This window comes from Hippopotamus amphibius, chromosome 4, assembly GCF_030028045.1.
Source record: "Hippopotamus amphibius kiboko isolate mHipAmp2 chromosome 4, mHipAmp2.hap2, whole genome shotgun sequence".
Lineage (NCBI taxonomy): Eukaryota > Metazoa > Chordata > Mammalia > Artiodactyla > Hippopotamidae > Hippopotamus > Hippopotamus amphibius.
Window position 1 is genome coordinate 75,135,318 of NC_080189.1, and position 21,760 is coordinate 75,157,077.

Consider the following 21,760-nt stretch of genomic DNA (forward strand, 5'->3'; position numbering starts at 1 on the left):
AAGCAGCCTCCAACTTCAGCTGGGGCACCTCAGACTCGCATCTCAAGGTGTTCTCTGGCTGCATCCCTGGTTTAGAAGCTGATATCTGGTATCAGAATCTCAACTCAAAACACTCGACCAAATCTTCTGGCATCTGGCACCCCAACCTTGAAGACCTGCCCTCTGTCCACGACGCTCCTGAGACGCCTCTGTGTAGGGACCTGCTGGCTTGCTGAGGTGCCCTGGCTTTGACAAGTGACGCCGGCCAACAGCTCAGAAGCACTGGCGGCCAGCTCAGGGAATGCTTCCAGGGAAGGTCGACAGAAGCTGCTGCAGCAGCCAAGCCCTCAGAGCTCTCCTGGACTCTCAATTTTTCCTCAGGTCAACCTGAAGCACTACTGATCCCTTTCGGGACCCTTGACCACAAGGTCTTGTGGAGGCAAGTTCTGAGGGGACACGTGTGGAGCCAGACAAAGCTCTGAAATGCCACCTCTCCCTGGTCCTCCTCACCCCGGCTTTGGCACCAGTCCCCTCCACCTTGATATGTACACAGAGGTGTTTACATTCACAAAATCTTGGGCTAAAAAATCTCCTTCTATTATAGAGTTTGAGGCATTAGCAACTAGGAGGTGGGAGAAGCCAGCACCAGCATGGTACTATTCAGGGCCCAACGTGACAGGTGAGACCAGCCCCCAGATGGCCAAAACCTCATCAAGGAGGGGGAGATGGTAAAAATGAAAAGAGGCTCTCCTAGTAAAGAAAACATGGCATGTGGAGTCCCTACTTCCTGCTGATTTCCCTAATCAAACATTAGCGACAGGTGTCAGGAGGTGAAGGCAAAATCTCACAAAAAATTCAAGTGGCTGCTGCCAAGTACTCAGGAAAGGCCTTCCAAGTGTTCAGATGTCAGGAATGTCAGAATCTGAAAGTCATGAAGAAGCTCAAATCTTAAAGCTGAGTCCTAATCCTTTGTGGGGTTTGCCTCAATGACTGTACCTCTGCAGTGGTGCAGAGGAGAGCGGGGCAGGCATAGGAAATGCTCTTTTGGTTTTAGGCAAATTCTTTCCCACACATACTCTGCCATCTGAAGCCTATCTTTTAGAATAGAGTCAAATGACTCCTCAGACAAACCTCCAAACAGGCATCCTCTGAGGATGGCAACTTACAGGAGTTCCTCTGCTCAGTGGAAACTTTGCACCCCATCCTTTTAGGACTCTATCAGCATTACTCCCTCATTCTCTCCGGAGGTAATCTTACAGACTCCAGACAGCTGTTTCAGCTTCTCCCAGTAGAGCTGGAAGACAGGCAAGGATGCAGGCTGTCTGTCTTGAAAGTTAGGACTCAGATGACACCATGTGAATAAGGAAGATTTCCATGCAGCAGAAACCTTGTAACAAGATGTGCTGATTCTCTGATTAACACAACTGGCCCCAGCTCCATTTCAAAAACTGGTGGAGGAGCCACTGAAGGATGAGGCTGCTGTACAGTCCAGCTTCCAAAAGAATAACTCTTCTTCCCAAGCCACAAGTCTGCAGAAATGGGGACAAGCTTTCTGCAAACTGTGAGCAGAAGAGCTTGACGTGAAGCCAACCCGAACGTACCTGCTTTCTTGACTGAGGCCACCCAGAGACCATGACCTCAGGTGGAGGTGATGTCACCTTGGCTGTGACAAACTGGGCAGAGCCCCGGGGCAGGGGGCGGGGGTGGGGAGGGGTATCCGAAACCCGCAGGAGTCGCGACCTACCAAAAGTACCACAGCCTCTGTATGGAGAGGGCCCGCACACAGCACCTGGAGCCACAGCAGTCCTCGAAAGGGCGGCATCTGTGGGAGAGAGGGCACAGGCCATCAGCATCCTGCAGAAGAAGGGCCAGACCAGTCAGGAGGTCCAGGCAGACTTCAGCGCAAAGGACAGAACCACCACCACTGCATTTTAGGAAACTAGCAGAGCTGTGGTGGCCCAAACGGAAGGCGCTGAGAGGGACAGTGTCATTCAAAGCACCTGTTTGCTACACATCCCCGTGGGTGAAATCACAGTGGTTTCCTTCTGGGGAGGCCCTACAGCCGGCTGACCGAAGACCTGCGTGAAACCAGTGGGGAGCGTCAGCGCGCTGTAGTTCCTGTTCAGTGCTTCAGAAGACGGGAATCTACACCAACAGGCCAGAGAGATTAGGTTACAAAGTCAGACAAGTTAGGTGGTTTAGCCCTGGTCTTGCCACTTACCAGCTGCTGGACTTCTAGCAAGTTATTCAACCTCTATGAGCCTCTGTTTCTCCATAAGCAAAAGGAGTGGACGGGCAGGACCTCCTTACAGCACTGTTTTAAGCCTGAAGGCCATGGTCCTCACGTAAAGTGCTGACAAGGCCCACGGATGCTCACACCTATCCTGCCCCCACGACGCTGACGCTCACGTGCTCAGCGCCCTTCCTCCCCAAGAAGATCCCTAGGAAAGGCCCTCATCCTCCGAGGACAGGCCCAGCACAGGGTCAAGGCTCCAAGGGCTTAGTTCGGCCGCCTTCAATATTTCCACTCTTCCCCAGCCCCCCTTTCTTTATGAAAAGAGAGGAGCTATGAAAACTTTTGCACTTAGGTTTGTGCACAGAGACACTTTCACAAAAGCAATTTCAGTACAAGCTGCAGTCACCAAACTTGGTGGTGGTGGTGGGGGGGGAGCGGTTTAAGGCTGTTTCTCAATAATATTAAATGATCACAGAATTGTGATCTAGGTTCCTGCCAATTTTCTTCTTTAAAAACAAAAGGTAGACCATCAGTCCCTCCCATCAGGAAGCATGCACAAGCCTCCTAGATAGCTTCCTCCACAAGAGGGCAGACAGCAGTATCAAGCCGTATCAGCAGTATTTTGTCTTGTAGAACTGAAAAACACAGCCACAGAAAGATAAAGAAATGAAAAAGCAGAGGATTTTGTACCAGATGAAGGGACAGGATAAAACCCCAGAAAAAAAACTAAGTGAAGAGGAGATAGGCACCCTGCCAGAAAAAGAATTCAGAATAATGATAGTGAAGATGATCCAGGACTTTGAAAAAAGAATGGATGCAAAGATCGAAAAGTTTACCAAAGACCTAGAAGAATTAAAGAGCAAACAAACAGAGATATGCAACACAATAACTGCAATGAAAAATACACTAGAAGGAACCAATACCAGATTAGCTGAGGCAGAAGGGTGAATAAGTGACCTGGAAGACAGAATGGTGATAATCACTGATGCAGAAAAGAATAAAGAAAAAAGAATGAAAAGAACTGAAGACAGCTTAAGATACCTCTGGGACAACGTTAAATGCACCAACATTCGCATTATAGGGGTCCCAGAAGGAGAAGAGAGAGAGAAAGGACCTGAGAAAATATTGGAAGAGATTGCAGTTGAAAACTTCCCTAACATGGGAAAGGAAATAGCTACCCAAGTGAAGGAAGCGCAGAGAGTCCCAGGTAGGATAAACCCAAGAAGAAACACGCCAAGACATATAGTAGTCAAATTGACAAAAATTAAAGGCAGAGAAAAGTTATTAAAAGCAACAAGGGAAAAACGACAAATAACATACAAGGGAACTCCCATCAGGGTAACAGCTGATTTCTCAGCAGAAACTCTGCAAGCCAGAAGGGAGTGGCATGATATATTTCAAGTGATGAAAGGGAAGAACCTACAACCAAGAATATTCTACCCAGCAAGGATCTCATTCAGATTTGATGGAGAAATCAAAAGCTTTACAGACAAGCAACAGCTAAGAGAATTCAGCACCACCAAACCAGCCTTACAACAAATGCTAAAGGAACTTCTCTAAGCAGGAAACAAGAGAAGGACCTACAAAAACAAAAACAAAACAATTAAGAAAATGGTAATAGGAACATACATATCAATAATTACCTTGAATGTAAATGGACTAAATGCCCCAACCAAAAGACAAAGACTGGCTGAATGGATACAAAAACAAGACCCAAATATGTTGTCTACAAGAGACCCACTTCAGACCTAGGGACACATACAGACTGAAAGTGAGGGGATGGAAAAAGATATTCCATGCAAATGAAAATCAAAAGAAAGCTGGAGTAGCAATAGTCACATCAGATAAAATAGACTTTAAAATAAAAAATGTTACAAGAGACAAGAAAGGACATTACATAGAGATCAAGGGATCCATCCAAGAAGAGGAGATAACAATTATAAATATATATGCACCCAATATAGGAGCACCTCAATACATAACGCAAATGCTAACAACTATGAAAGAGGAAATGCAAAGGAGAAATAGAGACACAGATGTAGAGAACAAACACATGGACACCAAGTGGGGAAAGGGGGGAGGGTTGGGGGGGAATGAATTGAGATATTGGGACACCAAATTGTACACTCTAAATATATGCTGTTTATTGTCTGTTAACTGTATCTCAATAAAAGTTCTTAAAAACAAAAAACAAAAAAAAAACAAAAAACAAAAAAAAAAACAAAAGGTAGTTGGGAGAAATATACAATTTGATCCAAGACCTTAGACACTGAATTTGTAGGTAATCCCAGTACAAATTGACTTGTTTTATGTAGAAAAATATGTAGAAAATAGCTCCCTATAGGGACTTGCCTGGTGCTGCACTGATTAGGAATCCGCCTACCAATGTGGGGGACATGGGTTCCATCCCTGGTCCGGGAAGATCCCACATGCCATGAAACATCTAAGCCCGTGTGCCACAACTACTGAGCCCAGGTGCTAAAACTACTGAAGCCTGAGTGCTCTAGGGCCCATGTGCCCTACTAAAAAAAAGAAAATAGTTCCCTATGACATATTAGTTAAGATGGAGATTTATGAGTTATAAGGGAACTCAACACACCTAGCTCCAATGCTGCTTCTCCTTCTTTGGCTCCTAGGGCTTGCTTCTAGCTCTTTAAATACCCAGCACCCAATCACTGCTAAATCCTCTATCATTTCAAGGACAAATTGAGCTGAGAACCCCACCCCTGGCAATGAACCACTGCCATCTCTCTCACACACACACACACACACACACACACACACACACACACACACACACACACACACACACACACCCTTCTCCACACGATCAGAAGTTTCATGCCCATTCCTCCCATAGTCCACGAACATGAACTGCTGTCTACTAAGTAGCAATTGCTGATTTTGATGCGATGCTCCAATAAGCTGGTGACATAAGCTAATCTGCTTAACTTGCTTTAACCAACCAACAGCTAGCAGAGCACCGAAATGTGTGCTTAAAAACACTACTGGTTCTCATAACCCATGCATCCAACAAAAAGTCACCAAGGTGCCACTCTGAACTCTTTGCAGGACCCTTTGCTGGGTCCTGGGGGCGGAGCAATGAAAACCCAGAGAGAAGTACCTGCTGTGGAGGAGCTTTCTTTCTAGAAGAGGTAGACCAACAACAAGCAAGAAAAACATGAACTGGGTTAGATGGCAGTAAGATCCACTACGGTGAAAAATAAAGCAGAAGCTGGAGGACTGAGAGCACAGGGGAGGGAGTGGTGGATGCTACAACTGAAAACTGGATGTTGAGGGATGACATCTGACCAGAGACCACACAGAAATCCAACCTGGCTATGACAGGAGCCGGCACAAGGGCCTCGGTGCTGGGGGAGGGGTGCTGGTGCTGCTGGTCTTCCAGCTGCATTGAGGAGAGGAAGGCTAAGCACAGGGTGGGAGACAAAATGAAATGCCCAGTGTTGGGCAGCCAGGGAGTCTAGGTCAGGGTTGGACCAGCACTGCACGAACAGCAGCATCTGCTAACACCACACACAGCATCGTCCACAAGTAATTCCTTGGTGTGTGTGCACGTGTGTGTGGAGGTAGCGGGGAGCACTCAAGGGAGATAAAGGACTTCTCCCTTTTAGGGTATGTGGAGTTCAAGCAATTAATTGTAAACAAAGAGAGATGGGACTGGACTTCCCTGGTGACGCAGTGGTTAAGAATCCGCCTGCCAAAGCAAGGGACACAGGTTCAGTTCCTGGTCCGGGAAGACCCCACGTGCCACGGAGCAACTAAGCACACGCACCACAACTACTGAGGCCTGCACACCTACAGCCCATGCTCCACAACAAGAGAAGCCACTGCAGTGAGAAGCCTGCGCACCACAACGAAGAGTAGCCCCTGCTTGCCGTAACCAGAGAAAGGCCCGTGCAAAGCAACGAAGACCCAATGCAGCCAAAAATAAAAAATTAAAAAATTAAAAAGAGATGGGACTGTTTCCAATCATGAATTTACAAAGACAAGAGTCCTTAGCAACCATGTTAGATTCATGATAAATGTGATAATGTGCTAGAGAAAATTCAAAGAGGGCCCCAAGATTCCTAGAGTACATGGCCTGCATGATCTCCTCCCCTTGAGTGTGGAAGATCCTGTGAAAATGATGGGAGAGCCACTCCCATGATTATGGCACATTACATAGGGTAGTTATGTTGTGTAAGACAGCTGTAGCAGACTGGGGGCTCTCCTGCTGGCTTTGGAGAAGAGAGGGAGGACTAAGGGTGGTCTCCAAGAACTGGCTGCAAGCCCCAGCCAGCCAGCATGGAAACTGGGTCTTCAGTCCTATAACCACAAGGACATGAATTCTGCCAACACCTGAATGAATTTACAAGAGGACCCTAAGCTCCAGAAGAGGGCACAGCTTTGGTTTCAGCTTTGTGATAGCCAGAGCAAAGGACCCACCAATGCTGTGCCCAGATTTATTATTTAAAGGAATTATAAGATAATAAATACATGTGGTTTCAATCTGCTTATTCTGTAGTGATTTATTACTGAGCAATAGAGAACTCATTCAAATGAGAACAAAGGTTATAGGCTTTGGTCACATCTTACGTTCTAGATGCCAGGTCAGTGCTTCACAACTGTCTTAACATACAAGGTAAATATTACCACCCCATGTTTGAAATAAGCTCAGAAAACAAGGTGCTAGGGATATCACGCCTCCTCTCAGCCCAGGTCACTGTCTGCTGAAGCCAAGAAAGGATTTGGCCAGTATTTCAGGAAGGTGTTTTGCACAGACACTGCCTCTTCAGTGACAATGAGTCTTTCATCACCAAAGGGCCACTTTCTCAGAGCCCACTTGATTTTCCTATTCTTCTGTGGCCCTGCTTAACAAGGTGCTGTGGACCAAGTCATCACCACGATGGTGTGTCGTGACTGTGCTCATAAACAGTGACCATGTAAGACTCCAGAACCGTTTAGCTTGTGCAAATAAACCAACTGGAAAGGACTAAGAAGCAGGGCAGTGGAAGGATGCCTAAGAAAGTGAAAGCGTTTGAGAAGGCGCAGAGGGGAAGGTGAGGTTTAATGTGGCAGAATTTCAAGTTTCCCAGAGGGCAAACCAAGCCCAGAAGAAAGAGGAAGGAAAGGTGAAAATTCAGCAAGACCATGGTAACAGACAATGTGAAGGAAGCATAGAATCCTTGCGCAGATGGCAGGTGGTCCTTGGGATGGAGCCACAGACAGAAATTCAGCAACCATTCTTTAACAATAATGCCTGAAGGGGTTCCTGCTTTAACTTGGAACTGCATATGGACCAAATCGCCTACATCATTCCATGCCAAGAACTCTCTACAGTTAGTAGATAATGTAATTATAAAGACAGAACTAATATAGTAAGATGCAACATTGGGTAAAAGTATGGTGTTGATTTGGAAAGAACTAGCAAAGGGGATTTCCCTGGTGGTGCATCGGTTAAGAATCCGCCTGCGAATGCAGGGGACATGGGTTCAATCCCTGGTCTGGGAAGATCCCACATGCCTCGGAGCAACTAAGCCCATGTGCTACAACTACTGAGCCTGTGCTCTACAGCCTGAATGCCACAAGTACTGAGTGTGCGTGCTGCAACTACTGGAGCCCATGCTCCACAACAAGAGAAACCACCGCAATGGCAAGCCCACGTACTGTAATGAAGATCCAATGAAGCCAAAAAAAAAAAAAAAAAAAAAACCAAAAAACACACACACGAAAACCAAAAAACTACCAATGTTCCCACAATATTATACAACAGAACAGTGTTTTCAACTATCATGACCCGCTCATGGATTATCAAATCAAGTTATTGGGTTCTGACATGTATTTTACAAAGGTAAAAATCAATTTTTTAAAAATCAGAGGGTATCCCACAAAAGAAGTGTTTTGTGAAACTTACGTTTTGGTCACATATACAGCCACACAGGTATACATATTCCTTCAAAGCTACTGCTGTGGAAGCCCCAGGTCAAAAGCAGACAGGCTCAGGTTTCTAGTGTATCTAAGTGGGCTTCTTTCATCCTCCTGGTAGGTCCTGGGCAGCTGCAGGTCCAAATCTCCTGACTAGCAGATCACTTCCTGCTGTCAATGGTGCTGGGCTAAGGGTTCTTTCTGGTCCCCCATGCCTTTTACCTGGGTGACAATGGGTCAGATGGTTATTGCAACTAATTCTACTAGATGTCCTGCAATGATCGAATTGAAGAAGATGCAACTCTCGTGGAGAATTCCCTCTCAAGTGGGGATGCCCCCACTCATCTGCCTACTAACAACAGCCTCTGAACGAGGGCGGGAGGGGGCTGCATCGGAGGGAGACACAGAGGGCAGCCACCTGCAGCTCAGGAGCAGCAAGACTGCGACGGTCCCAGCTCTGAACAATCTCTGCCGTTGTTCTACCACCTTTGCCACCAAGGTGTTTCCTGGAGAGCGAGCCTGACCCCTGACTATAATTAGAGGTGCCCAGCTCTGGGTACAGTGAGGGCTGAAGGGCACCTGGAATCCATCCCAGTCCGGCAACCGCGACCTTGGTATAAAAGAGGAAAGCAGATACAGGGATAAAAATGTGGTGAGGTTTTCTTCTCTTTCTGTGTGTGGGGAACTCTGTAGGCCCCACTCAGAAGCTTTGGGAGGTGATGGGAGACACTAGCGACGCAGAGGTATGTCGTTATGACTGAACGGTGTTTCCTCGAAATGCCTCTGTTGAAGCCCTTATCCTCAGTGTGACTGTATGTGAAGATGGGGCCTTTAAAAAGGTAATTTCGGTGAAATGAGGCCATAGGGTGGGGCCCTAATTTGCTAAAACACCTCCCTTCAGAGTTATATTCATAAGGAAACATTTGTTGCTTTGAAACCTAAGCCCCTGCAGTGCACTAGTTCCCATGTTAAAAGAAGCACACAAGACAAGAATCTCCACCAGCCCCTTGTCTCAAATTACACACACACCACCCCATCTCAGCCTGAGAACGAAGATTATAAGTATGTTGATTTTATATAATGGAATACTACTTAGCCATAAGAAAGAATGAAATAATGCCATTTACAGTGACATGGAAGGACCTAGAGATTATCATACTAACTGAAGTAAGTCAGACAGAGAACGATAAACACCATATGATATTGCTTACATGTGGAATCTAAAATATGACACAGATGAACTTACTTATGAAACAGACTCACAGACCCAGAAAACAAACTTACAGTTACCAAATGGGAAAGGGGGTGAGGGAGGGATAAATTAGGAGTTTGGGGTTAGCAGATACAGACTACTATGTATAAAATAGATAAACAACATGGTCCTACTGTATAGCACAGAGAACTATATTCAATATCCTGCAATAAGCCATAATGGAAAAGAATATGAAAAAGAATAGGTGTATGTATAACTGAGTCACTTTGCTGAAAGTAACACATTGTAAATCAACTATACTTCAATTAAAAAATGAAAAAGTATATTGATTTTGAGTTCCTAATTCAAATCATCCTCTGTTGGCAAGATTCAACATCTAAGTATCTCTCACTTTTCAGGATCCAGATTTGGAACGCCAGCAGAAATACGCATTGTCAACTGATCATCTGCTTTCTTTTCTCAAAACAGTGTCCTCTGTGCTCTCTTGTTTAGCTGAAGACCCACTCGCGGCAAGCACACTTGTGGCCTGTCTGCGGTCCTGGCCTGGCTCCCGATGTGGATGCTGGCTGGAAGGTGCCAACCACTTGAAGGAGCACGCAGTTACCCGTGTGGTGACACTGTCACACACACACACACACCCCGCCCCCGTTCTCTGCTGCTTTCTTCCAATGAACCTGCTGGTAAATTGGGGCCCTAAGCACACACCTGCTGACATTCCAAACAGCTGAGATTATAAAAAGAATGTTAAGCATAAAACTGCACTTAATCAAAAGTGGCCGACATTAGCAGGCACTCCAGCTACTAAATTAGTCATCATCCCACATACCAGGTCTTGTGCTCCCAGTGCCCAAGCCTTGAGATGGCACTCATGTTCCAAACGACAGCTGAAGATTGACTAAGCCTGTGACCTTCACTGTGCTGCACAGAGAACAAATCAGGAGGGCGACAACAGAACTCAATTCTCCTTCTCCTTCTACTCCGTGTGCCACATCCTCAAATTTGCAGTAGAAAGGAACAGACATTGTCCATTGACAGTGGAATGGATAAAGAAGATGTGGCACATATATACAATGAAATATTACTCGGCCAGAAAAAGGAACGAAATTGCGTCATTTGTAGAGACGTGGATGGACCTAGAGACTGTCATATAGAGTGAAGTAAGACAGAAAGAGAAAAACAAATTAACGCATATATGTGGAATCTAGAAAAGCAGTACAGATCAACCTGTTTGCAAGGCAGAAACAGACACAGATGTAGAGACCAAACATATGGACACCAAGGGAAGAAAGCAGAGGGGTTTGGGGAGGGATGAATTAGGAGATTGGGGTTGCCATATATACATTAATATGTATAAAACAGATGACTAATAAGAAAAAAATATTAAATTGTACACTTTAAATATATGCAGTTTATTTTATGTCAATTATATCTCAATAAAACTTTTTAAAAGGAAAAAAAAAGGAACAGACATTGCTTTTAACTACTAAATCTACTCCCATACATATCTAATTATAGGTCTAGGACTCTGAAACACACACGATTGCTTTAAAAGAATGAAAAGAGCATGTACATTAGCAGAAATGGGCCCCTGGATTTGCTTCCTGTTAACCAAGTATTCTCCACTGTATCCCAGTATCCAAAAAAAAACTTTTCTGATAAGGTAAGAAAACAAATGGTCCACTCTGAGCAGGTGTGAATTTGTAATTAGGTACATCACACAGGTAAAATCAGGGTGTGTAGCCTTTCCTCCCCAGAAAATGAAAGGTGATGTGGTTCTGAGGATGCTTATGTCTGGAAGTATATCTGCCACAGGCTAGAGATTTGTCATGGCAGCAATTAAGTGGAAATGTAACAGGATGGCCCCTTTGGGAGTTTGAGGATCCTAAGAAATAGGCACATGCCATCTCAGCACTGCCCAGGAGGGGAGAGGTCTGTCCACCAAACACATCCATTCTTAGCCTTAGAATCACATAAATCTCAAGAGTAAAGACAGCACATCAAGTCAGGGAGTGTCCAACGTTAATAAAGTTACAAACTCTTTCTGTTAAAAAAAGAAAAACGTCCAGGACCTCCCTGGTGGCACAGTGGTTAAGAATCTGCCTGCCAATGAAGAGGAAACAGGTTCGAGCCCTGGTCCAGGAAGATCCCACCTGCCGCGGAGCAACTAAGCCCATGTGCCGCAACTACTGAGCCTGAGTGCTACACCTACTGAAGTCCACGTGCCTAGAGCCCGTTCTCCTCAACGAGAGGCCACTGAAATGAGAAACCCATGCCCCGCAACGAAGAATAGCCCCCACTTGATGCAATTAGAGAAACTCCACGCGCAACAACAAAGCCCCAGTGCAGCCAAAAAAAAAAACAAAGGCCAACTGTTGGTAAGTAGATTTTTTTTTTCATGTGGTATAAAATGGTAATTTATATTTAAACTGATTCATGGAAAATCATCTCAGCATCTAATAGAGCCACTAAAATATGAGTTGAGTTTTCAGGGTGACAGCCTAGAGATGGAGTTTGTGGAGGATGTAATTTTTTGGTGTTTGAGAATGGGGTATGGCTGATAAAGAAAACTTTAGGGTTTTAAGTAAACTCCCATCAACCCCTTTTCAAGTACAAGGCCAATCCTTCCCGCACCTGCCTGGGTTAAGTCTCAGCAGACCATTCTCTCCCTTCTATGTACCAGCCAGTACATTTTCTTTTTCCTGTCCAATCTCCAGTTTCTTAGTCTGATGGTTGGTCTGCTCTCCTCAATTACATACCATATGGATCTCGATACCTGGACCTGCTTCTTACATCACTGTTATTGTCATCTGCATTTTTCCATACAAGGCAGATGCTTAAAGAAGGCTTCCTGAGTTAGAATCAGGAAGTACATTCAAGGTTATCAGAGATTTGCAATTAACCTGTGAGAAACAGGTGAAGGGCCACGCAATGCCCTTAACAGGTCTCCCCTAAGAGCCTGAAGAGCTCTGCCCCTCCTTCCTTGCAACCCACCCCCGCCACAACCTTGACCCACCTTCCCTCTCACCCTCCCCAGCAGAGGCTGCCCACACCTCCCATGCCTGCTCCAGCATGAGCCAGCCCTTCAACATCTGAGGGGGTTCTCACGTGTCCAGGATCTTCTCTCCTCCAGGAAAGCACACCCAGTTTGGGTACATCTTGGTTCTCCACCATCAGGAAAAATGCCCATTCACGCTCACTACTGCAGCCTTAGATTGTACTAACATTTTTAGCAACCATAACACAGCTGAGTCAGAATGAACCTCCTGTCAAACTTTCAAGCCTTTCTCATTCAGTAAGTTCTATCTTCCCATCCTGTACTGGTCCAGGGCTTAGGGACCTAAACATAGGATCTTATAGTTATCCATCATAAAATTTAAATGTGTGCAATCCTGCTCATTATTCTAGCCAGTCAGGAGCTTTGGGAGTCTCATTTTGTCACTCAAAGCATTCACTATTCCTCCCAGTTTTCTGTCACTTAAATGAAGAATCAAGCTTTGTTGGGACCTGGGAGTGCCAAACACACCCAGCCGATTCTGCTCCTCCTCTCTGTAATGATCCCATGGCAATGACTTAGCACAGCAATGTCCAATAGCCCCACGGTAAGGTCAGGTGCAGAATGAGGCTTGGACCTGAACAGAAAGTGGAATCTTTCACATCCTAAACCATAATCCAGAACCCAAGATCGTCCCAAAGTCTGACAGGCTGCTTAGAGTAAGAAAATCAATGGAAGAGAAAGACAGGAGGTCACCCCACATAGAGAGTCCTGGTTAGCTGCATGGAAAGAGAGGAGATGGCCAGGGGTGTAGGCAGAAAGGGAGGACCCTGTAGGAGAAGAGGGAGGATGTGCACCCAGGCACGTGACCCAAACACCACTAGGTGTCCTCTGATAAGCTATTTGGACAGATCAGTTCGCTGCCTGGATATAAAGAAAGCAGAGTGAATTTTATGGTATTTGAATTATGTATTAATTTTAAAAGAGGAAGGAAGGAAGGGAGGGAGGGAGAAAAAGAAAAGAGATGGATGTGACACCCCTCTCCCTACATCCTGAGAGTGTGACTGCTACAGCGTACCTTTCAGATTTTCATTCAAATCAATGATAAAATGCTGATGATGCAGCCAATGGTCAATTCCATTAAAGACCTTCCTTCCATGTTGGTATTTTATTAATCATACTTTTATAGGTACAGCTATTATATCAGCCACAAATCTACCTAACTGGCCTATTTATTTAGACCAGAACCCCCTATCTTATCAGCTGAGATACGGAGTGAGCTGCTATTAAATGTCTCCATGCAACTCGGGCATACTGTCAAGTCACAGATCTCCCAGTCTCATGTCCCACTGAAAAAATGAGCCCAACCTCACAGGACATTAGCAGACAGACCCAAATTAGTTCCCAATGATCATAAAGGCCCCTTTAATAATCTCTTTTAGATGATTCTCCTGAAGCCTTCACACAGGTTTTCTATGTGCTGCACTGGGCAATGAGCCCACTTTTCTTTTCTTTCCTTTTTTTTTTTTTTTTTTTTTTTTTTTTTTTTTGACTGTGTTGGGTCTTCATTGCTGTGTGCAGGCTTTTTCTAATTGTGGTGAGCAGGGGACTACTCTTTGTTGAGGTGCTCAGGCTTCTCATTGTGGTGGCTTCTCTTGTTGAGGAGCACGGGCTCTAGGTGTGTGGGCTTCAGTAGTTGTGGCACTCAGGCTCAGTAGTTGTGGTACATGGGCTTATTTGCCCTGTGGCATGTGGGATCCTCCCAGACCAGGGATCAAACCTGCGTCCCCTGCACTGGCAGGCAAACCCCCAACCACTGCTCCACCAGGGAAGTCCAAGCCCACTTTTCATCTTTCACACGTGCCTTGTTAAAATCTCAGCCCAGTAGGCTGCTTGCTCTAGGCATGTGGGCTCAGTAGCTGCAGTACATGGGCTCAGTAGTTGCGGCTTGCAGGCTCTAGAGTGCAAGCTCAGGAGTTGTGGCACACAGGCTTAGTTGCTCCACGGCATATGGGATCTTCCCGGACCAGGGACTGAACCCGTGTCCCCTGCATTGGCAGGTAGATTCTTAACTACTGCGCCACCAGTAAAGTCCCCGGATAAGTTTCAATACTGAATATCTGTGAGAAAAAGTCTTTTCAAAAGAACTTTCATCTCTCCAATCACAGGTTTCAGACTTTATACGTGTCTGGCTGTCAAGTCAAAAACTTCACAGACCTGAGGATGAATCAATGGTTCTTTCTGTCAACCTCAATTGACGATCCATATCTCAATCTTTTCCTTCCTGGTCTGACTTGATTTCCCTGACAGGCAGGGATGTGCCCATCTGTGAAGACAGATGATTATAGTTTGATGACCTTTTAACACCTCATGGCAAAGTCACACATCTCTGGGCTCTCAAGAGGGGACCACAGTGGCTCTGATGAGACCCGACCTTGAGCCTTTGGGGGTGGGGAGGACAGGTGCCCTGTGAGTCATTCCTCCAGAGACACATCTTTTATCAGAAAACATCTCTAACCTGAATAAACCAAAATTGGTACTTAGGATGGCATATGGGGTTTACATAGGGAAATTCCACTCTACTTCTTCCATGGAGAAAGCAGTGTAAATACTTAATATAAGCCCTAAAATTGATAGACCAAATGGGTTAGAAAGTGCTTATTTTTTTTGCCATTTTAACCCTTGAACAGCTAGCTGCTGCCTCCAAGCTCAGCTGCATGCAGAGCTGAGTGAGGGGACGAGAAGAGATGGCCTGAGAGGCTTTCCCACGACCGCTGACCTCTGCCGGCTCCAGATTTTGAAACTCTGCCCTTGTGTTCCTTGGGTAGGTTTCTCCTCTTCCCTCCTGTCAGTAAACTGCTGATCATTTAATATCAGTTCTATTCAACTCTATCCTGGAAAACAAGAAACTTATCCTTCTATAGCTTGGGCTGACTAACTCTCAGATTAAAAAATAAATTCTGGCCATTGAGGTAATATTGAAAATGAGAAACAGAAGTCCTCCTATGATCTTATAGAACTGAAATCTGATACTAAGTTTCATTTCATTGAAATAACACAAGCAAGGCAAATATAAATGGAATGATGAGTGTGGCCATGCGCTCTGGAAAGCAGACAGATTCCAGTCCCCATTAGCTTAAAAACTCAAGAAACTGGGATTCAGGTTAACACCTGGCTTACTTTCTCAGCCTGACTTTTACTTGAGTCAGTTTAACTATTCCTTTCGTGCTCAGAACTCTTAAAACTACATTGTGTCTGTGGACCCTCCTGAGCTGCAGAAGCGAAGCCCCCACTGCCTGGATGTTCTGCAAGAACTTCAAACTCATTATCCCCCACTCCCCCTTTTGCGAAACCCCTCACGACCCTGTTCTCTGCACACTCTCACTCTCTGTCTGTCAAGCAGAAACCTCTCTTCATCCCTACATTGATTCTTCTGAGATACGTTTGAACCCACCGACCGGTTTCTCAGCCCATCTTCACTGAAAGAGTCAAACCCTCCACACTGCGCCCTCACTACAGCGCTACCTCCTCAGCTCAAGTCTCCACCTCCCAGCCCAGCGCTGTGCCAGCAGCCTTCTGAGAGGTCAAGCTGATGCCGTCAGCTTGCTTTGTGCAGAAGGAACTCTCAGGTCCTCAGAAGGCCATTCAAGACCCTCTCAGTGCACCTCACCCTCTTTCTTCATCTCAGCCCCTGCCATAAGCAAGACAGTCGAAACTCCAGCCTCGTGATTCAAATACACTCTCACTAGAACCTCTGAAACTGTTCTTCAGCCCTCAAAGATTAGCTCTGTGAGGTCTTTCTCAGCGCTATCCCCTCGTTCTCCCCCACATGACAGGATCCTTTCTTTACCGGGTCTCCAGCTCTGACCACATATAATATTTGTTCATTGTTAAAAGCATCTATCTTCCACCAGACCATAAGTTTAAGAGCAATCCTATCTCCTTCCTCTATGTGTAGCCCAGGTGCCTACCATGGTTCCTGGCACATCATAAGTGTCTGTCTTCAGCAGACGTGATGTCGCAGCAGAAAGAGACTCCCTACACTGAAACGACACATAACTAACAAGAACTCAGAGTACAAAGTGTCCTCTGATTACAGTGTTACACCCAGTGGTGCTGAGGACGGTAGGAAGCAGCTGCTCTCACACCGAGGGCCGATTATATCGTGACCATGTTTGGGAGACTAACAGCATTTATTAAAGTATGAAACAAGCATAACCTTTGCTTCAGCAATTCTATTTCTGCAAATCCATCTCACAACAAAATAAGTTCTAGTACCTGTAGGAAGATGCTTATTGAGTACAGGGGCGTACCGAAATCCTTTCTCTAAACTCCTGGGACTAGGTATGTGGAGACTGAGAACGGTCTGGATTCATGAATTATAAGATATGTAACACCAAGTGTTACATAACACTACCAGCAGAATCTGCAGTGAAATACACAAAACATCTGTTAAAGTTCTCAGAGAAGGAGGCCGTTAGCCTGAGGGGGCTCTGACAGCTGTGTTGCCTACGTCAGCAAACTGAAACCTAAGCCAGAGTTGACTCCTGTGAATGCCTCAAGGTTGGGAAGGAAACCAATAACCAGCTGGACTTTCCCAGACTAAGCAACCTCTTACACTTTAGCCAATCAAATCACTTCCTTGTTTGCTTCTCTGTAAACACCTCTCTCCTGGCTCCTGGCGGTGCGGTGCTCCTTATCACTGCCAGGATGGCGCCGCCCAATCTGAACTGATGTTTCCTCAAATAAACTCTTGAAAATTTTCATCTGCCTCAGTTTATATTTTAGCACGTCACACTAAATGGAATTCTAAAAAAGAATTTTAAATGTCTCGTGTTATTCAAATCCATTCCTGCTACCAAGTGAATTATTTATAAAGAGTTGTTTATGAGCACTGTTTCAAATTTTAGAGTCATAGATAAGGAACGGCAGACCTTCAGCAGCCAAAACAAAACAAAAGTGGCACTACCTGAATGTACAATGATTATAACAGAAGGTGGATACAAATTATGGTAACTCCCCAAGGAACACTCTGTCACTGTGAAAAACGAGGTTGCTTTGTATACTGATTCAGAAGAAGATTCTATAATATATAGTTAACGAAGACAGTGGAGTTACAGAATATATAGAGAAACGTGACATTTTAGAGGTTGTCTTAGTCTGTTCTGGCTGCTATAACAAAATACCACTAGGTGGCTTGTAAATGACATAAATTCATTTCTCACAGTTCTGTGAGGTGGAAGTCCAAGATCAAGCTCATGGTCGTGTTTTGGTGAGGGCCCCCTTCTGGTTCACAGCCTTCTCACTGTATCCTCACATGGTGGATGGAGCAAGGGAGCTCTCTGGAAGCTCTTTTACAAGAGCACTAATCCTATTTACAAAGGGTCCACCCTCATGACCTCAGCTCCTCTCAAAGGCCTTACTTCCTCATACTATCACCTTTGCGGGTTAGGACTCAACATGTGAATTTTGGGGGGACACAAATATTCAGACCACAGCAGGAGTCCAGAGATCTGCAAGGATTACAGTAAAATTCTCTCCCTGTTCTAAGGACATGAAAATGCCCCCAATTTACACCAGGAGTCTTCATTTAGAAGCCCAGCGACAAGAATGAGGGAGAAGAAAAATTCTTCTTTAGAGTATCTGAGCCTAGACCAGACACCTCCCCCTTCCCAGGCTGCTACCAAAAGCTGTGCTCAGCTGCTTCACCAGCTGAAGCCCCCCTGCCCTGCCCCACCCCCGCTGTCCACCCTGCACACACCTCAGGCTCCCCAAGCTGGTGGGTGAGCTGGGCACAGAGGGCGCAGGGCACCAGGCCCGGGTCACAACGAAGCCTCCTACCACTCAGGGGGCCTTGTGTCGCAGCGCCCCTGAACCGACCTTGGCGCCAACCTCCCAGCTGGGTGCGGGCTCTGCAAAGCCTGTTCCTGGGATCTTGATCTGACACCTGCGAACACTTCACCCACTCACACCATTAATTATTCACAGCAGAGAAATGAACCCAGAGAGACATGATAAACCAGGGTAATGTGAGTATTTTGAAAGAAGCTTCAACACTCCAATGGGAAACCTGGGAATAGGGCCTGAAAATGGCCTGGTCGAAATCAATAGCCAGAGAAGAGCGGTGGTGGAAGCAACAGCCCCTCCTAGAGCTGGAGGAGATGGGCCTGAGACCTGCCTCCCTCGTCTCTACTCCCACGGTCATTACATGCTCGCTCCCTGCCCTGCAGCGGTGGTGTGCACGTAACAGGTACCCAACAAAGGCTGGAGGAATCAGTGCGTGACCCTGATGGGTGTCCTCACTAACTGTTTCATGCATGCTATCTTCCTTGCATATATCTGACCAAAGTGCTTTCCATCTATCTGTTCCCTTTCGCTCTCTCCTTTGAGCTGGGCAGTTGTGGATTCCCTCAAGTCTCAGTGGAGATAATTCAGAGTTTCCCCACATTCTCTCCTTCAATGGTACTTAGAGCTGAACTAAAAACTAGAATAAGTGTGCAAACACAACACCCCGAACCCAAATGCCCTGCAGCTCTGTTCCATCACTTGGTGGCCAGAGGTGACCCAGTCACACAAAGAGACCCCTGAAGACACTGTGGGCAGGTGGATGCTTAGCATCTCCTGCTGTCAGTTACTTCATTTGTAAAACTAGGTAGGGATGCTCTTAAGGTTTCCTTAGTATTCCAAGAGAATACAGGTAACTTAAGGACCCCCTTTGGGTCCTTTCCCACTGGCCAGATCTAAAGAGGGCCACTGAGGCATCTTGCTTTGATGCTTTTTTTTTTCTTGGCTGCCTTGGGTCTTCATTTCTGAGCACAGGCTTTCTCTAGTTGTGGTGAGCCGGGGCCACTCTTCATTGCAATTCATAGGCTTCTCAAGTGTGGTGGCTTCTCTTGTGGAACAGGGGCTCTAGGCATGAGGGCTTCAGTAGCTCCAGCATGCACGCTCAGTAGTTGTGGCACATGGGCTTAGTTGCTCCGCATCATGTGGGATCTTCCCAGACCAGGGATCCAACCCCTTGTCCCCTGCATTGGCAGGGGGATTCTTAACCACTGTTCCACCAGGGAAGTCCCTCATCTTGCTTTTAAATCACTGGTGTCTAGTTAGGAAGACCCAACCCATTTGTAACCTATGCTCAATTTTCTGAAAGGAATTACCAGATCCATTTCTATTCATGAAGAACAGGAAACATGCACATCTAAATCACCAGCTTTCTCTGGCTTGTTTAAAATCAAATGAAAAAAGTCATGGTCTAGGACTTCCCTGGTGGCGCAGTGGTTAAGAATCTGCCTGCCAAGGCAGGGGACACAGGCTGGATCCCTGGTCTGGGAAGATCCCACATGCCATGGAGCAACTAAGCCTGTGCACCACAACCACTGAGCCTGCGCTCTAGAACCCGTGAGCCACAACTAATGAGCCCACGTGCTGCAACTACTGAAGCCCACTCGCCTAGAGCCCATGCTCTGCAACAAGAGAAGCCACTGCACTGAGAAGCCCGCACACCACAACAAAGAGTAGTCCCTGCTCATCACAACTAGAGAAAGCCCACATGCAGTAACGAAAATCCAACAAAGCCAATAAATAAGAATAAAATAAATTAATTAAAAAAAAGTTATGGTCTAGATAAACATCCATATACCTGACTGTCGTGAAGCTCCAGCTCACCTAATAAGACATCTCAGGAACCTCATAATCTGGAGCAGTGAGCGGTCACAGGCTCCCAGATCCATTCCACAATCTGACTGTGTGATTAACATCTGTCTCCCACTGCAGAAGAAAGATGACTCACTGCTTAGAAAGGAAACGTTAGGTGGTTGCTTTGTACTTGGCAAGCAGGTTGGACCCTCAACGCACTAAAATCCATCTCATATCTGTACCCTTGTCTCTGCTACAACACATAGGCCTGTTTGATCATTCACTGTTTGTTCTCTATGCTCTAAATTATTCTGCACAGCCAGCCAGAGGGTGTCATAGCAGTAAGCAGTATGAGACCTTGGAGATTATCTGGTCCAGGAATTTGGGGCCCAGAAAGGTTAGGAGATTTGACCAAGATCCCATAGCGACCTAACAGCAGAATAGGACTAGTTGTCCCTAAGACAACTTCCATCACTGAAGGAAGACAGTGAGTCACTCTTTCCTTTCCCAACCCTGCTCGAGACCATGGTGAGTTACTAAATGAGTACCGAATGCCTCCCATGTGCCCGGCAGCGTGTCAGCACAGAAGACAGAACTCGTGCCCTCAACAAACCTCCCATCTAGGGAGGAAACAACAGATGTTTTATTTCAGCAACAGTAAGTCCAAGGATGTAGCGTGATACCAAAGGACCAGAGAAGGACACACATCCCTCAGCTGAAACAGAGGGAAAGGCAAGGAGAGGAGGAGAGAGGGGCCACCATCAGAAGCTCCCTGAAGAGGATACATGTAGTTCAGAAAAGTCCACTGTATGCAGTAAGCACTCAATGAATGTCAGCTGCTATTATTCTTAGTCTTCGTATTATAATTAATTCCCTCACAACTGCCTTGATACAGTGGGGGGGCCCCACCTCAGCTACAGTCTGGGAAAACTCAGGGACACACTCTGCTCTGTCTTGGTCTGAGGGAGACATGGAAGCCTGGGTGGCTCTTGGTTATTGTTGGAGGGTGAGCCAGGGCAGTGAGGTCCTTCTACCACGATCAACTTCGAAGAAGGCCCTGAGGTCCCGGGTGCCCCACACTTGGAAACTCACACAAGTCCAAGAGTCCGACACAGACTCGGCACCCACTCCTTCCACCTGGTTCTGCCCCGCCTCTGCCCCTGGGCACTCATGCCCTTCCACGGACAGCGGCGGTTGGCGAGAGAGCCTCTGGGACAAGCTGAGGAGCCTTGGGCTGTAAATCTCAGCAGAAAGGGTGACATTGCTCGTAGACAGAGACACTGCTCCTGATCTGAGAGGTCTCCTCTGCCCACAAGGGGGTCGACTATGGCTCTGGAGGTGCCACAAAGGCACTTCTGGACACTGGAGACAAGCGAAGGGCCCTCCCAGAGTCACCAAGAGCACACCCCACCGTGAGGCAGGTTCGTCCAGCCCTCCTGCCCCTCTCCAGGGCGGCAGTCCCCACATCTAAAGTCAGGGGTCCCATCTGGTCATCTCTGGACACAGACCCACTGCCCCTCTCCAAGCCACCATGAAACTGCAAACATGAGTGATGATACGGACCTAGGAACACGCAGGGCAGTACCTACCCTCTTAGAAACTGAACGTGGTAGTGACCATTCCCACAGCTATGTGACACCGAGAAACAAGGCCCAGAGGCCACGTGATCTGCTAGTGAGAGCAGCTGAACCAGAACCAGCCCTGCGCTCCACGGCTGCCCTCCCGCACACGCAGGAGCGGAGAACCGGGTGCACCTCTGAGCAGGACAGGTGCTTCCGCC

General features: G+C 46.5%; 1 protein-coding gene across 5 annotated transcripts in view; it reads right to left on the bottom strand.

Moving 5' to 3' along the window:
- Nucleotides 1-21,760, bottom strand: part of VOPP1 (VOPP1 WW domain binding protein) — a 220,613-nt gene that overhangs the window by 42,450 nt on the left and 156,403 nt on the right. For all 5 annotated transcript variants that reach the window (XM_057732988.1, XM_057732979.1, XM_057732978.1 and 2 more), the window contains one exon: nt 1,724-1,801. In XM_057732988.1, the coding sequence (XP_057588971.1) occupies nt 1,724-1,801 (78 nt within the window). The remainder of the gene's footprint in view (nt 1-1,723; nt 1,802-21,760) is intronic.